At 37.4% G+C, this 12,101-nt stretch overlaps 1 protein-coding gene and 1 long non-coding RNA gene across 2 annotated transcripts in view; one reads left to right on the top strand and one right to left on the bottom strand.

The window, feature by feature from the left end:
- Nucleotides 1–12,101, bottom strand: part of LOC136360689 (uncharacterized) — a 538,204-nt gene that overhangs the window by 488,309 nt on the left and 37,794 nt on the right. The window lies entirely within an intron of this gene.
- THSD7A (thrombospondin type 1 domain containing 7A) overlaps nucleotides 5,586–12,101 on the top strand; it is a 198,610-nt gene continuing 192,094 nt past the window's right edge. The window contains exon 1 of the mRNA XM_066318148.1: nucleotides 5,586–5,751. Coding sequence (XP_066174245.1) covers nucleotides 5,595–5,751 — 157 coding nt within the window. The 5' untranslated portion in view covers nucleotides 5,586–5,594. The remainder of the gene's footprint in view (nucleotides 5,752–12,101) is intronic.

The following is a 12,101-nucleotide window of genomic DNA, read 5'->3' as shown; positions in this document are numbered from 1 at the left end:
CCCTATACCAATGAAAAAATGGCTAGGAAAATGTCTACTTATGAAATACATTCAAAACCAAACAAATACTACCTTTCTTCCCCCAGTATAATGATACAATAAAACAAAAACCTTAAAAAAATATAAATCTGTCCAAGAATTTCTATCTTACCTTAATAAAAGCAAAGCATTTATAAAATCAAAACTAGATGATGAGATGTTTGTAATCATTCATGTTAGTAGATTCTTCATTAATATTTTTCAAAAATAAACTTTTCTTGTAACAATTTTTTGTAGTAATCAGGAAACACTGAAAAGTTTGTGTGCATTATTAATATACTCAAGTCACTTTGTACATGTAATCCTTTCTTATTTCTGTGCACCTTACACATATAATTCTTAAAGTTTATAACTTGTTATCCAAATCCATGATTTAAAAGCATAAAATAAATTTAACAGACAGCCATCATGACACCTCTAATGTTTGCAAAAACAGTTATTCTGGGAAAACCATAAATAATTGTACTACTTGTATGAAAGAGGCTGGATTGGGTTTGTTTGTTTGCTTTAAAAATTGCAAATTTACAGAGGATGTGGCAGAAAAACAGGGTAAAATCAAGGCCTCTTACCTGCTATGAAAGAAAAAGAGAAATATATAACATTATGGCATGGTCGAGTGTGACACCTAGAGGCCGTCTGTTTAGGATTCCTAAAGAATAAGTTCAGCTGCAAGTTTTGCACAGCACATGTAGTTTTGGACTTAAAGACTGGAGCGGGCATATTTTGAAAAATCTAACATATTTTTTTTTCCAGATTTTTCATGTTTAGCATATTTTTGTGGCGTCCCTGACTAGGGTACCTAGTATTGATATGAAGAAAAATAAGACACTATTTCTGAATCTGGTAAAGAGTTCTTAATGCTGTGCAGCAAAGATTAAAAGAGCCCTGTGCAGCGTTTTCTGACCTGAAGTACTCAATGTCTAACAAAATTCTTGGAGGTCCCATCTGAAGAGAACTATTAAAATACACTTGCAACCTAAGTAGAATATCTTCATGAAAGTCAGGCTCTCACAAAGTGCAGAACTAGAATTTTTGGGCAGCGAGTTTGTCAGGGAATAAAGAGAACACAAGCTTTGTTAACTATTATGTGAATTATTTAGACCATGGATATTACAAGGAAACATTACAAGGGAACACACTTCATCTTCCTTCTTCTCTAAAAGTTAGGGGTGCAACCATATCACTACCTCCCATGAAATGGATATATCCTAGGGTGTCCTACTCTTACAGCAACAGAACCAGATCAGCATGCTACAAATTCAGAATACTTTCCAGAAATATTTGGTAGTCTCTTATCAAATGGGCATTGGCTATAATAAACTCATTGTAACTGTAGAGCTAAATGAATAGGAGATAGGTGTCTTTGATTTCTTGCTGTATAAGTATCTAAGAGAGGGTGGAAAGTCTTGGAGAATAATCAAAAGCAGCATAGTTCAGATGAAGAGGACTTTGACTTTTCTACACAAGAAAAAAAAAAAAAAATTTCACTTTTTAGAATTTGGGCTATTCTGGTACTCATTCTGAAGGGTTTTTTTGTACTAGTCTGATACTCATGCAGCAGAGATGGTTTAGTGCGGTACAGTTATAGAGTTTGTAAAACATGTATGGATCTACAAAGATGAAACTTCTCTGAAGGTTTCAGGCTTGACCAGTCTTAAATTGAAGGCAGATGAAAGTGATGCTGAACACTGCTCTTTGTTGTGTAATGCTTACTCTAGCAACAAATGTATATTTAGTAGTCTTTGCATGCTCTTTGGCCTTACTGTATGTAGAAATACAACATCACCAAGATATAAGGTAATATGACCCTGAAGCTTTTATTCATGGACTTTCATAAAGAGAAGAGTGTTAGCATGGGACTGCCTGGTAGCAGAGGAATACTGCTATATACTGAAATATAATACTGCCATATATATTGAAATATATATATATTATCATTTCTCTGTCCAAAAAATAAAAGGTATTTCATGCTTCCTTTGTCATCCTCTAGCTCTTCAATGTTAGAAAATGTGAGCAAAGTTATTCCAATATTTCATGATTTACACTTTGTCATTTTCATAAAGGTCTTTGAGGTTAGTCATACTTTTCACAGAAAAATGAAAAGGTGCTAAGTTGTCAATGATTTGTGTGAGCAGTTTACAGACTTCTTGTAGCTGCTGTGCCTCAAATAAAATAATAGGATTATTTAGTTTGGAAAAGATCTTTCAGATCATGGAGTTCAGCTGCTGACCTGTCCTTGCCAAGTCCACCTCTAAACCGTATCCCCAAGTGCCACCTCTACATCTAAATAAATAATTTTATCTCTTGAGGCTTGCATGTTGGTGCTCTAAGGGACAACAATGACACTATAAAGTTTGCGATATGCATAGTAATGTCAATTGTTGTTTATTTCTATGCTTTTTCTAGAGGCTTCTTCTCAGAAATACTTAACCATTTATTTGGAAACATCTAAGCCATAAACTAAGTGTAAGATAAGTTATGATGGCTGTATTAGAAGATGCATTGGGAGTGGGCAGGGAAGAGTGGTTGCATTGTTAACTGGAGGGAAGTCCCATGTTCACTGTAACAATTGGGAGAGGGTAATAGGGCATCAGATAGACTGGGGTGGAAATGGCTAACAGCATTTCCAGAGAGGCATGCTGGCAAGAACTGAAACTTGAAATCAGGGTATATTCCCTCTTGTTTGAGAAGTCTAATTCCTGCAGTTAGGTTGGTTAGGTTGGTGTTGGTGTCTGCCTTCAGGCACCAGCCTACTCTTTGGCCTGAGGAATCACTGCACTGGCCTTTCCCTGTCCTGAGTAACAGATGAGTGCGTGTATGGCATAACTGACTGTGTCCCAAAATCAACTTTTCAGAAATCCTTTATTTTTTTCCCAGACATGCAAATACTTTTGTGTAATAAAAACTCCTTGCATTTTGTCTCTGTGACCTATTTCTGAACAGCTTAATTTATTATTTCTTCTGACAAAAAAAAAAAATCTTCTGATAAAAAAAAAAAAAAAAAAAGATGGAGTTACTCTTTTTTAGTTCATTGATTTTATGACTGAAAAACTGGCAAAACCATAAAAAGTAGTGCAAAAATATTTTGGTAATCGTTATTTTAGTGATTTTGAAGTATGCAGTCCTATAGTTGCATAAATATAAGAAAATATTTGAGTGTTTGTCTACATGTGCTTACCCTCTCTTGTGATGCTGCTTTGTTCTGCTGTCAAAACCCACTTTGATTCATTGTGCCAACTACATGGATGATCTGTTCCCTGATGATGTTTCCAGATGATCTGAGTCACGTACAAAATATTCTCAGAGGCTTTCTTTATACATTCATTAAAAATTCCAGGTGGAATCCATTGTATTTAATGACTCTGAAAAGGATGCCTTTTCCCCTAGTCTCTCTATAAACTTGAGTCTTCCTCTGGTGCATAGCTCTAGCTAAAAAGCCAACATTTTACTCTTAATTTTTCGAAGGAATATATAAGCTACATATGTTTTAAGTATGCAAATCAATACAGCTATTTTCATAGATTTCCTGAAGTTCTTAAAACTTCTTTATGTCCTGCGATTCTTGATCCTGTTTTTCATAAATTGTGAAGCTGGCATTATTTTCATTATATAGAATATTCTCAAGTTGCTCTACACAGCCTCTTAAATAATGTGCGTGTGATTAAATTAACAACAGATGTAGCTTTAAAATTGATATGAATCAATGAACTCAGAAAAAATTTTTGTTTAAATCGATGTTTTCTCTAGTTCAAAGCAAAGGCTGAAGGGGGAACCATGCTTTCTGAAGTGAATGCACCATGATGTAGAAGTAAATAAAATGCATCTCCTGAAGTGCTTTTAGCTGAGGGTACAAGTTCTGGATCAGGATGCTATAAATTTGTTAAGATCATGGCTTTCTATGTATCCCTTATCAACCTATAATCTCCTGATTGTTGCCTGTTTTTCAACAGCTGAGGAACAGTAATCCACACTTGCTTATCTCTCTTAATCACAGCCTCATGGTGCTATAGCTCCCTGAGCCTTTAATTCCCTCTTAGAGGCGTAACAGAGTGGAAAGTAAACAAAGACGAATTTGCAACCTTCAACATTGCTAATTTGCTCTGATGTCAGAATATTTAAACAGGCAAGGACTTGGGAATTATTTGATCACAACTGATTTTAATCTAATGCATGTGAAAAGGCCGAGTCTGGGAAGGTTGTGCAAAATGACAAGCGTCCCAAGAGAGGTTGACTGAAGGTTTCTTCTTTAAACAACAATAGCTCCATCATTTTTCTACTCTGGGTCCTGTGCTCTTACTGTGTATCTTTGTTTGCATTTTTAATGTAACTTTCTCAGTATGATATTGGTTTTCTTGAAAATTCATCATTTGCCTCCCAGTTTATAGGTGTCGGAAGCCCAGTCTTTAGGCTTGTTATAGTGTCGGTTCACTGCATAGTGGGTGGGAGAGATAAAGATCCATATTTAAAAAGCTTTGTCTCTCTCCACGTTTTTGCACCATCTTGACAGCCTAATGTACCCTGTATACTTTCATATGTAAAATGATTGATAACTTGATCTTCAAATTATTTTAAATTACACAGTTGACGTTTGTGCATGTATATATGTGTACATACTTGCTGGATAAGAAAGGATGTTATCTTGTGTTATATATTATGTGCACACTTCATCTACCACAGAGGTGATGGGCTTACACATACATACACATTATCATACACACATATTCATCCGTCCTCATAGCAGATAGCTATGTGCCATTACCTGAAATAGATTTGATAAATATATGCAAGACAAGGTAGTGGTTTTAGAATTTTTTTCTTTTTTTCTACATTTTCTTCAATTTCCTTCATAAGGTCTTAATTGTCTGTTTAATGCACGTGTAATCACTTAATTTTTTATTGTTTACAAAATGGTTAATGCAGCGTGCATAGTATTATCAGGACAAATGTCTGATGCTCTCTTAATTGTTATATATTGTTCTGTTTATATCTCTTCTGGTTGAATGACTTGTGTTTCTGAAGCATGTCTGATGATGATTTCTCCTTTTCTTCTTGGTCTGTATCACTTGGGATATTCCAGGGAGAGACGTGTCTGGGAAGCCAGCCTTTTGCAGTCACTCTCTGCTCTGAGATTACAGCGCTGGGCTATTTGTGTTTCTCCTCATCCCTGTTTCTCTGTCTCTCACTCTCTCCAGCTGGTGTAAATGACTGCTGCTGCCTCCCAGAGCAAGATAACCTGCTCAGTCAGCTGGAGCCCCCTGCGGACAGCTGTCTCGCTTTTAGCTGATGGAAAACTGCTATAAGCGCTGAATGGAAGAGCGTGGAGCAGCGACCATACCAGCACGAGGAGCTGCTGCTGCGGCGGCAGCGAGAGCGAGCGAGGACTCTATTGTTCCCTGGTGTTAAACAGTTTTTCCTTTTCAACTGCCATGCACAACAGCGGGAGGGAGCTTTCCAGTCCCTTTCTCCCCGTGAAGAAATTCTGAGGAGGGGAGGATCGTCTGAGGAAGGTTTCGCGGCGGTGCGGGGCTGCGGCGCGGCGGCGGGCTGCTGGAGGCATGGGGATGAGCGAGGGGAGCGCTGCCCTCCGCCGTGGGCCGGGGGCTCCTGCCGGGCGCGGGGGAGTGCTGCTCCTGCTGCTGCTGCTGCTGGGAATCTGGGACGGCCGTGCACAGAGTGAATTTCAAACTTCGGCAGTGTATTTGTGGAAGACCGGTAAGTCGGGATGCTGTGATAACACAGCAGCACTGTACTGAGTTTTTGTTGTAAGTAACAACCTTTTTGTGTGCTTTGTGGATGTGGAGGGAGAAAGTTAATCTAAATAACTAATGTTTACTGGCAGGATTATAGGGGGAAAATAGGTCATCTTAGAGGCTTCCACCATCCAGGCAAATATTGCAATTAAAAACCTCGTTTTGTGAGTCTATGGCACTGTTACTGGGATCTCTTACATATTTTCTGTGTCTTCTGAGGTTTTTCATTTTGTTTAGCAGCTCTGTGTTGTACATAAAGGTCAGAGCATTAGTGCCTGTCCACAATGAGAAGGAGCAATTATTGCAATTGGAGTCAGCATTGTTAAAAGTGCTCTAAAACAGAGTGAATTTTCACAAAGAAAGATGTGATTCAGCACGTCTAATCTTTGTGTCCTGTGCTGACATGTAATGTATTCAGCGTGGTAATTGATGGGGAGTTGGGTTTGTTAAATTTAGGTTTGTTCCACGGTATATAGGGCACGTGAAAGCTAATGATGGATTAGGTGAAATAATCCAAGTGATGCCAGATCTCATAACCAAAGAGCCAAAGGCAAATAGGCTATGTGGATTCAGCACCACAGTGGATGGATAATTTCCCCTACTTTGATCCTAATGAGTTACGTGTCTGTTTTAAAGATTGCATAGTCATAACAGTGTTTCAACCTTAACTCTGCATTAAAAATCAGTGGGGAATTTTCCTCTGTCTATTAATATATTACATTAATTCAGGACTTAAGCAGTGATGAATATGTGTATTTTAGTTGTTTTGATACAGTTTTAGTTCCTATGTAAGTAGAATCAAACTCTTGTTTAGGAAATTTAAAAATTTCTCTCTGGGAAATATTTCACATTGGCTTTGGCAGTTAGCTTCCTTTCCTGTATGTTGCCAGGAATAAAATAATCCAAAAAGCAGTAGATTTGTTTAGAAAGGCACTTTTCATTAAAGCATGACACAATAATAAGAGAAATTGCAAATTAATCATTTGTCTTAAAAACAACTTTGAGAAGACAGTCTCTTTCCTGGATGGAGGGATACAGCTTTCTGCCACAGAAGCAGATCAATTTACAATTACAGTGATATCCTGAATTTTTTAAGAGGCTCCATCTATCCAGCAGCTCAGAGAGGAGATTAAAAGGAAATTCATTTAAACAAGAAGACAAGCTTTCCAATAAAACTAGAAAGAGAAATCTGAAGAGGGGAAAATCCTTTGCAACTTTCACTTCTGACTGCGAGATGAGTTACACAATGACAGTGACCTTTTTTTCCTTTTAAACCATTGACAAATTAAAACCCGTTTACAGTTCTCTTACAGATCTGTAAGTGTTCAACACACACTTAAAAAGAGATGATATATGTGCTCAGTTTTATGCAAAGGCACAGTAGTAATATAACATTTTCATAAAGCATTTCACATTTACCCTAAGTTGCACATTTACCCATCAGCAGAATAAACTCTCCAGCATTTTATTATGTCTCCATTTACCAGTGTAATAGATTGTATTTTAAAATGTTAAAATAGTAACGTAGTTTGAGGATAATAATAGTTCTAGTGAACTACTACTTAAGAACACGTGCAGTTTGCTATGGACTTAACTCCATTTGCTTTGCACATAGTACACGTGCTCTGAAGTCATCTCAGTTCAGCAAGAAGGAAACTGTGTTGGCTTTTGTCCTCTCCCCCTTTCTCCCTTCCTGGCAAAGACTGCTCTTAAGAAACTTGTGTGTAGAACAGGTATGATCCAATTACTTTGCCTGATGAAGAGCTAGTTCTTCCCTTCATCTTTCCTTCTGTGACATCTCTCTCATCTCTTTTGCCCACAATAGGAAATATTGCAGCCATAACATCAGTGATGAGATGGAAACATGATGAAAAACAAGTAATGAAAACCAAGGGTGGCTCTTTTCAGATGATGAATGACAAGATGCAGTGAATAAGACACTGCATCTGTGTTTGGTTACAAATTAAATTTTTTGCGCTCTTTTTCTTAGCTGTTTATTGAATTCTTTTGTTTTCCACCCTGCATTTGTGGGAGGATGTAGAAAGCAAACTGGAAGAATTGCTGGTCAGTGGTCTGAAGTGACATCTAGTATGGGATGTACAGAGTTCAGCTAAAGTATCAGAGGGAAAAACAAAACTGAACAGTAGTGAGCTCATACATTTCAGATGATATTTTCCTTCTCCTGTGAATGAGAGAGGTCAGGGGAATGTGTGGCTGAGACTCTGTCCAGGCAATCAGCTTGATTATATGCCTTTTGGGACCTCTTATGTCCATTATTTGAGAACCATGCTATTTCTGTATTGAATTTAGTCTGTCATCAGCTTTTATAAGTGCTGTTCATGACTTGCATCTGTCTTGTTTTTATTTCTAAAGGTTTTTGAAGTAATGTCTTGGTGTATGCTGTTCTCTGTCTTCTATACTGCTTTACTGCATTATGTTTTCTTAAGGATGCCCTTGACAATAATCTGCAGTGATTATGAGGTTTGAGTTGAGACATGCTTTGTTTTATAGAATAATAGTTTCCTTTTTTTTTTTTTTACTTTGTTTTGTTTTGTTTATGGGGTTTGAAAGGTGGTTTTTTTTTTCTTTGTTGAAAAGAGGTGTTCTAATTCAAATTTCAAGTGTTTGCTTTCAGTCCAAGAAAAGTTCTCAGGGGACATGATTTCCTGTTTACTACCATCCTCCTGTCTACTACCATAAAAATCTGAGGTTACTGTAATATTCAGTTTAACGCTTTGGGGATTTAGTTGTCTTTGATTCAACATATGCAATGTTGTGAATAATCTGCTTTGAGCAGGGAGGTTGAGTTAAAGTTTTCTCCAGAGATCCCCTCTAGTCTCCACCCATCCTGTGATATGGGTGCCATCACTGAGTCATTTTTACTGCTCCAGATGAAACTGCTTTGAAATTTTGGCTTTTGTTACTCTTTTATCTCTTGAGAGAATGGGTATTTGGTGTTCTGGTGTGTTTAATGGACCCTCAGAATTTTGAATGGCATTTAGATAGCTACAAGCTATTAAACTAGATTTTGGGGCAAACTTTCCCATTCCATCCTGTGCAGATATAGTGTATGCATTATTCAGTTACAAATACACAGCTAGTTCATTTTGTGTGGTCACTGGGAAAGCCATCTTGTTTTTTTAACATAAATTAAAGCAAAGTGATGAAACAGCAAGATTCCCAGCATTGAGTCATGGTGTGTATCTGCATGATGATCTAAGCTAGACAACAGCAGCTTTTAGCAGAAGTTGTGGTACTGAGGATTGGTTATTATATTGGTGCGAGGCTGACACACTGCCAAGCATTGAACTATTTATGTTGAAAAGATGTTTAATGACATGTTTTGGTCATCAGTAATTTCCTTTCTCTGATTTAACTGATTTCATGTGCAATGAGCAGTTTGCTTCAGGTGTTACACTGCTACATTGAACTTGTGAGTTTCTTAAATGCCATTTTTATTCTACCTTAACTTTTATGACTTTAGAATTTTGCTGGATATTCCTGAATTTAATATGAAAGGGAGTTGTCAAGAATGGAGCCAGGTTCTTCTCAATGTTGCCAAGCAATAAAACAAGAGGCAATGGGCAGAAACTGATGCCCAGGGAGTTCCATCTGATATGAGGAGGCATTTTTTTACTGTGCAGGTGGGTGCACACTGGAACAGATTGTCCAGAGGGGCTGTGGAGATATTCAAGAACTGTTTGGATGCGATCCTGTCCCATGTGCTCTGGGATGGCCCTGTTTAGGGGTGGCGGGTTGGATCAGATGGGATCAGACCACTCACTGTTATCCTTTCCAACCTGATTCATTCTGTGATTTTCATATTCAAAGACACCTTATAATCTTGTGATACTGCCAACCATGGGCTAAGTTGTTGATGTATCTGTAAGTTTTGCAGTGAACAATGACTGCTGATTCCTAAAAGAAGGCACCCATAAAGTTTCCACTTTTTTCACGTTACATAAAGATGCATATTTTTTTTAGTCTGTCATTTCATCATGCAGGGCATATATTTACCATTCATTTACACAACTAACTAAGTATAGGTGTTTCTTCCCCATCAGAAGTCTCTTACTTCTTTCTACCCTCTCCTTCATGTTTTTGTCAAATGAATTCATATGCTCCTCTGTGATGTGCTGTCAGTGTTGGGTGTAATGCCTGCCTACAGTTACTAAGAGATATATATATATAGATAGATATGTATATATATATATATATATATATATATATATGCTGATTAATTACTGGAGAATGCACAAAATCAGTGAAGTTTGATCACATTAAATTTCACCTTCCAACAGCTTGAAGCAGTGCACATTACACCTTTGAAGTGGGAGATGCTGCATTGGATTAATGTCTCTGGAACAAAAAAAGGCATAAGAGAAAAATCAGGAGGCAGTGCCTTTTCCATTATTATCTGTTTTAAAGACTTGCTCAGATCTCAGGTAGTATCTCTACAGAGTTATTTAAAATATCTGCAATTGTTGACACCAAGACTTGGTGTTTGGTATAAGAATTGCTGTAGGACATTTTCCCTTCTTTTTAACAAGGGTAGAACTTGAAATAGGCTTTCTGTGGGTAACCCTGCTATTTTAAAATTAAAGTGGAAAGAGAAAAAAGTTGTTGTTTCCTGAAGAGAACAGTTAAGTATCTATGTTTTCCTGCTTGTGTCTCCTAGATGAGAATTGGTCCTTAGATGGTAACTTGCTCAACCTTTGATGCAGTCAAGAATCAGAGGAAAGGCAATAATGTGTGTGTAGACAACATACAGAGGATCATAGGGACCTTTGGGGTAGTGGTGGCCTGGAGGGGAACCAGAAAGCCAGGTGGTTTCCACTGGGGCCAGAGGAGTGTTGCAAACTCTGCAGGCAAGAGCTCTTCTTAATCACTTTCTGATCTTTTTCAGGCAACAGCATTTGTACATGATTTATCCTTGTTCTATTGCCTTGGCAAGAGAGCTCCTAGTTCCTTTACACAAATGTTTTTAAGCAATTTTTTTCTGTTTCAAGGTGTTACTTTGGGATTTTGTAACCAAATCACAGTTCACTGCTTGATGTGAACTTGGGTCTCAATACTCAACCTCTTGGTTTCCTATTTAGACACAGAGATGAACAAATACAACATATGTGCTATTGCATCTCTGTCAGGTTTTACATTCTAAGGGCCAAATCTATTTTAAAAATAGTTTACTTCCACAAGTGGAACTTTCAACAGTTCTGAAATTCCTCTTCTAACATCTTTGGTGCCTAGGATCCCTATAATCACTGAATAAAGTGTCTTTGTTTTGTTTTATTTTATTTTCCGTATGTATGACTCTAGGACTGTCCTCTTTTCACTGCACTTAGTGTTCTTATCTCATATTAATGCCTGAGGAGGACAGCAGTCCTTCCTAGGACTGGCAGTCCAGCAGGCATTTCAAAATATACCTAAATGCACACTGACAGGAATTATCAGACGGGAAGAGGGAGAAAAATTACCTAACCAAACCTCTGATTAAAGCCCTTACAAGGGCTGTGTTATCTTGTTTGTTGGAGCTGTTCCATTACATAGGTGAAACTCTCCCATTTGTTCCAGTATTTCTGTTAGTTAGTTTGTTTTAAAAACCTGAGTAAAGACTTGCAGTAATTGCACCTTGAGAGTGGAGACAGAGAAGCCTATGTCAGTAACTACGAAACGTCTGATTTTAAAGAGATTATGAAGAAATGATCTGAAGAGGAGGATTAGATGCTAAGGAAAATACTAAATGAGACAAAGATGTTTTATCTTGAGGCCTAACTGTCAGGAAGGGAATTCACATATGATGATGAAAGAGGGCAGTGAGGACCTCTTCAAGGGAAAATAAAGCCCTGGTTATGGCATGGTGAACTTCAGTTGGTGCCTGCACATCCTTGAGGAGAGAGGTCTGTCAAAATGTTTAAACTGTCATTGATTGTAAAAGGTGGTTTTGGGGATTTATCTTTTTGATTCTCTGGTCTTCAGTTAACAGAATAAGATAAAAGGAATATTAATAAAAACTATATTTCATCACCATTTCAAAGAATAAAAATTATTCAAGCAAAATGTGCTAAAGAAACATTACTGCTAAATATAAATGATTCTCCAGGATAGGATGTGATTAAGTGTTGGTTACACATACACTGCATAAATTCATATTAATTAGAATTTATCACTTGTATTACACTCGGTTATGTGCATCTAAGCAACCACACTCTTTGTTGTCATCTCCCAGTTAAATATGACTTTTATGTAGTCAAATGGGGTTTCTCTATCTGGGTCTTGAATAAGGACATATTCATTTTCATTAGGAATGTT

The sequence above is a fragment of the Sylvia atricapilla genome, chromosome 1 (assembly GCF_009819655.1).
Source record: "Sylvia atricapilla isolate bSylAtr1 chromosome 1, bSylAtr1.pri, whole genome shotgun sequence".
NCBI lineage: Eukaryota > Metazoa > Chordata > Aves > Passeriformes > Sylviidae > Sylvia > Sylvia atricapilla.
The sequence above is the reverse complement of the archived record's forward strand: the minus strand, read 5'-3'. Positions and strand labels throughout refer to the sequence as shown.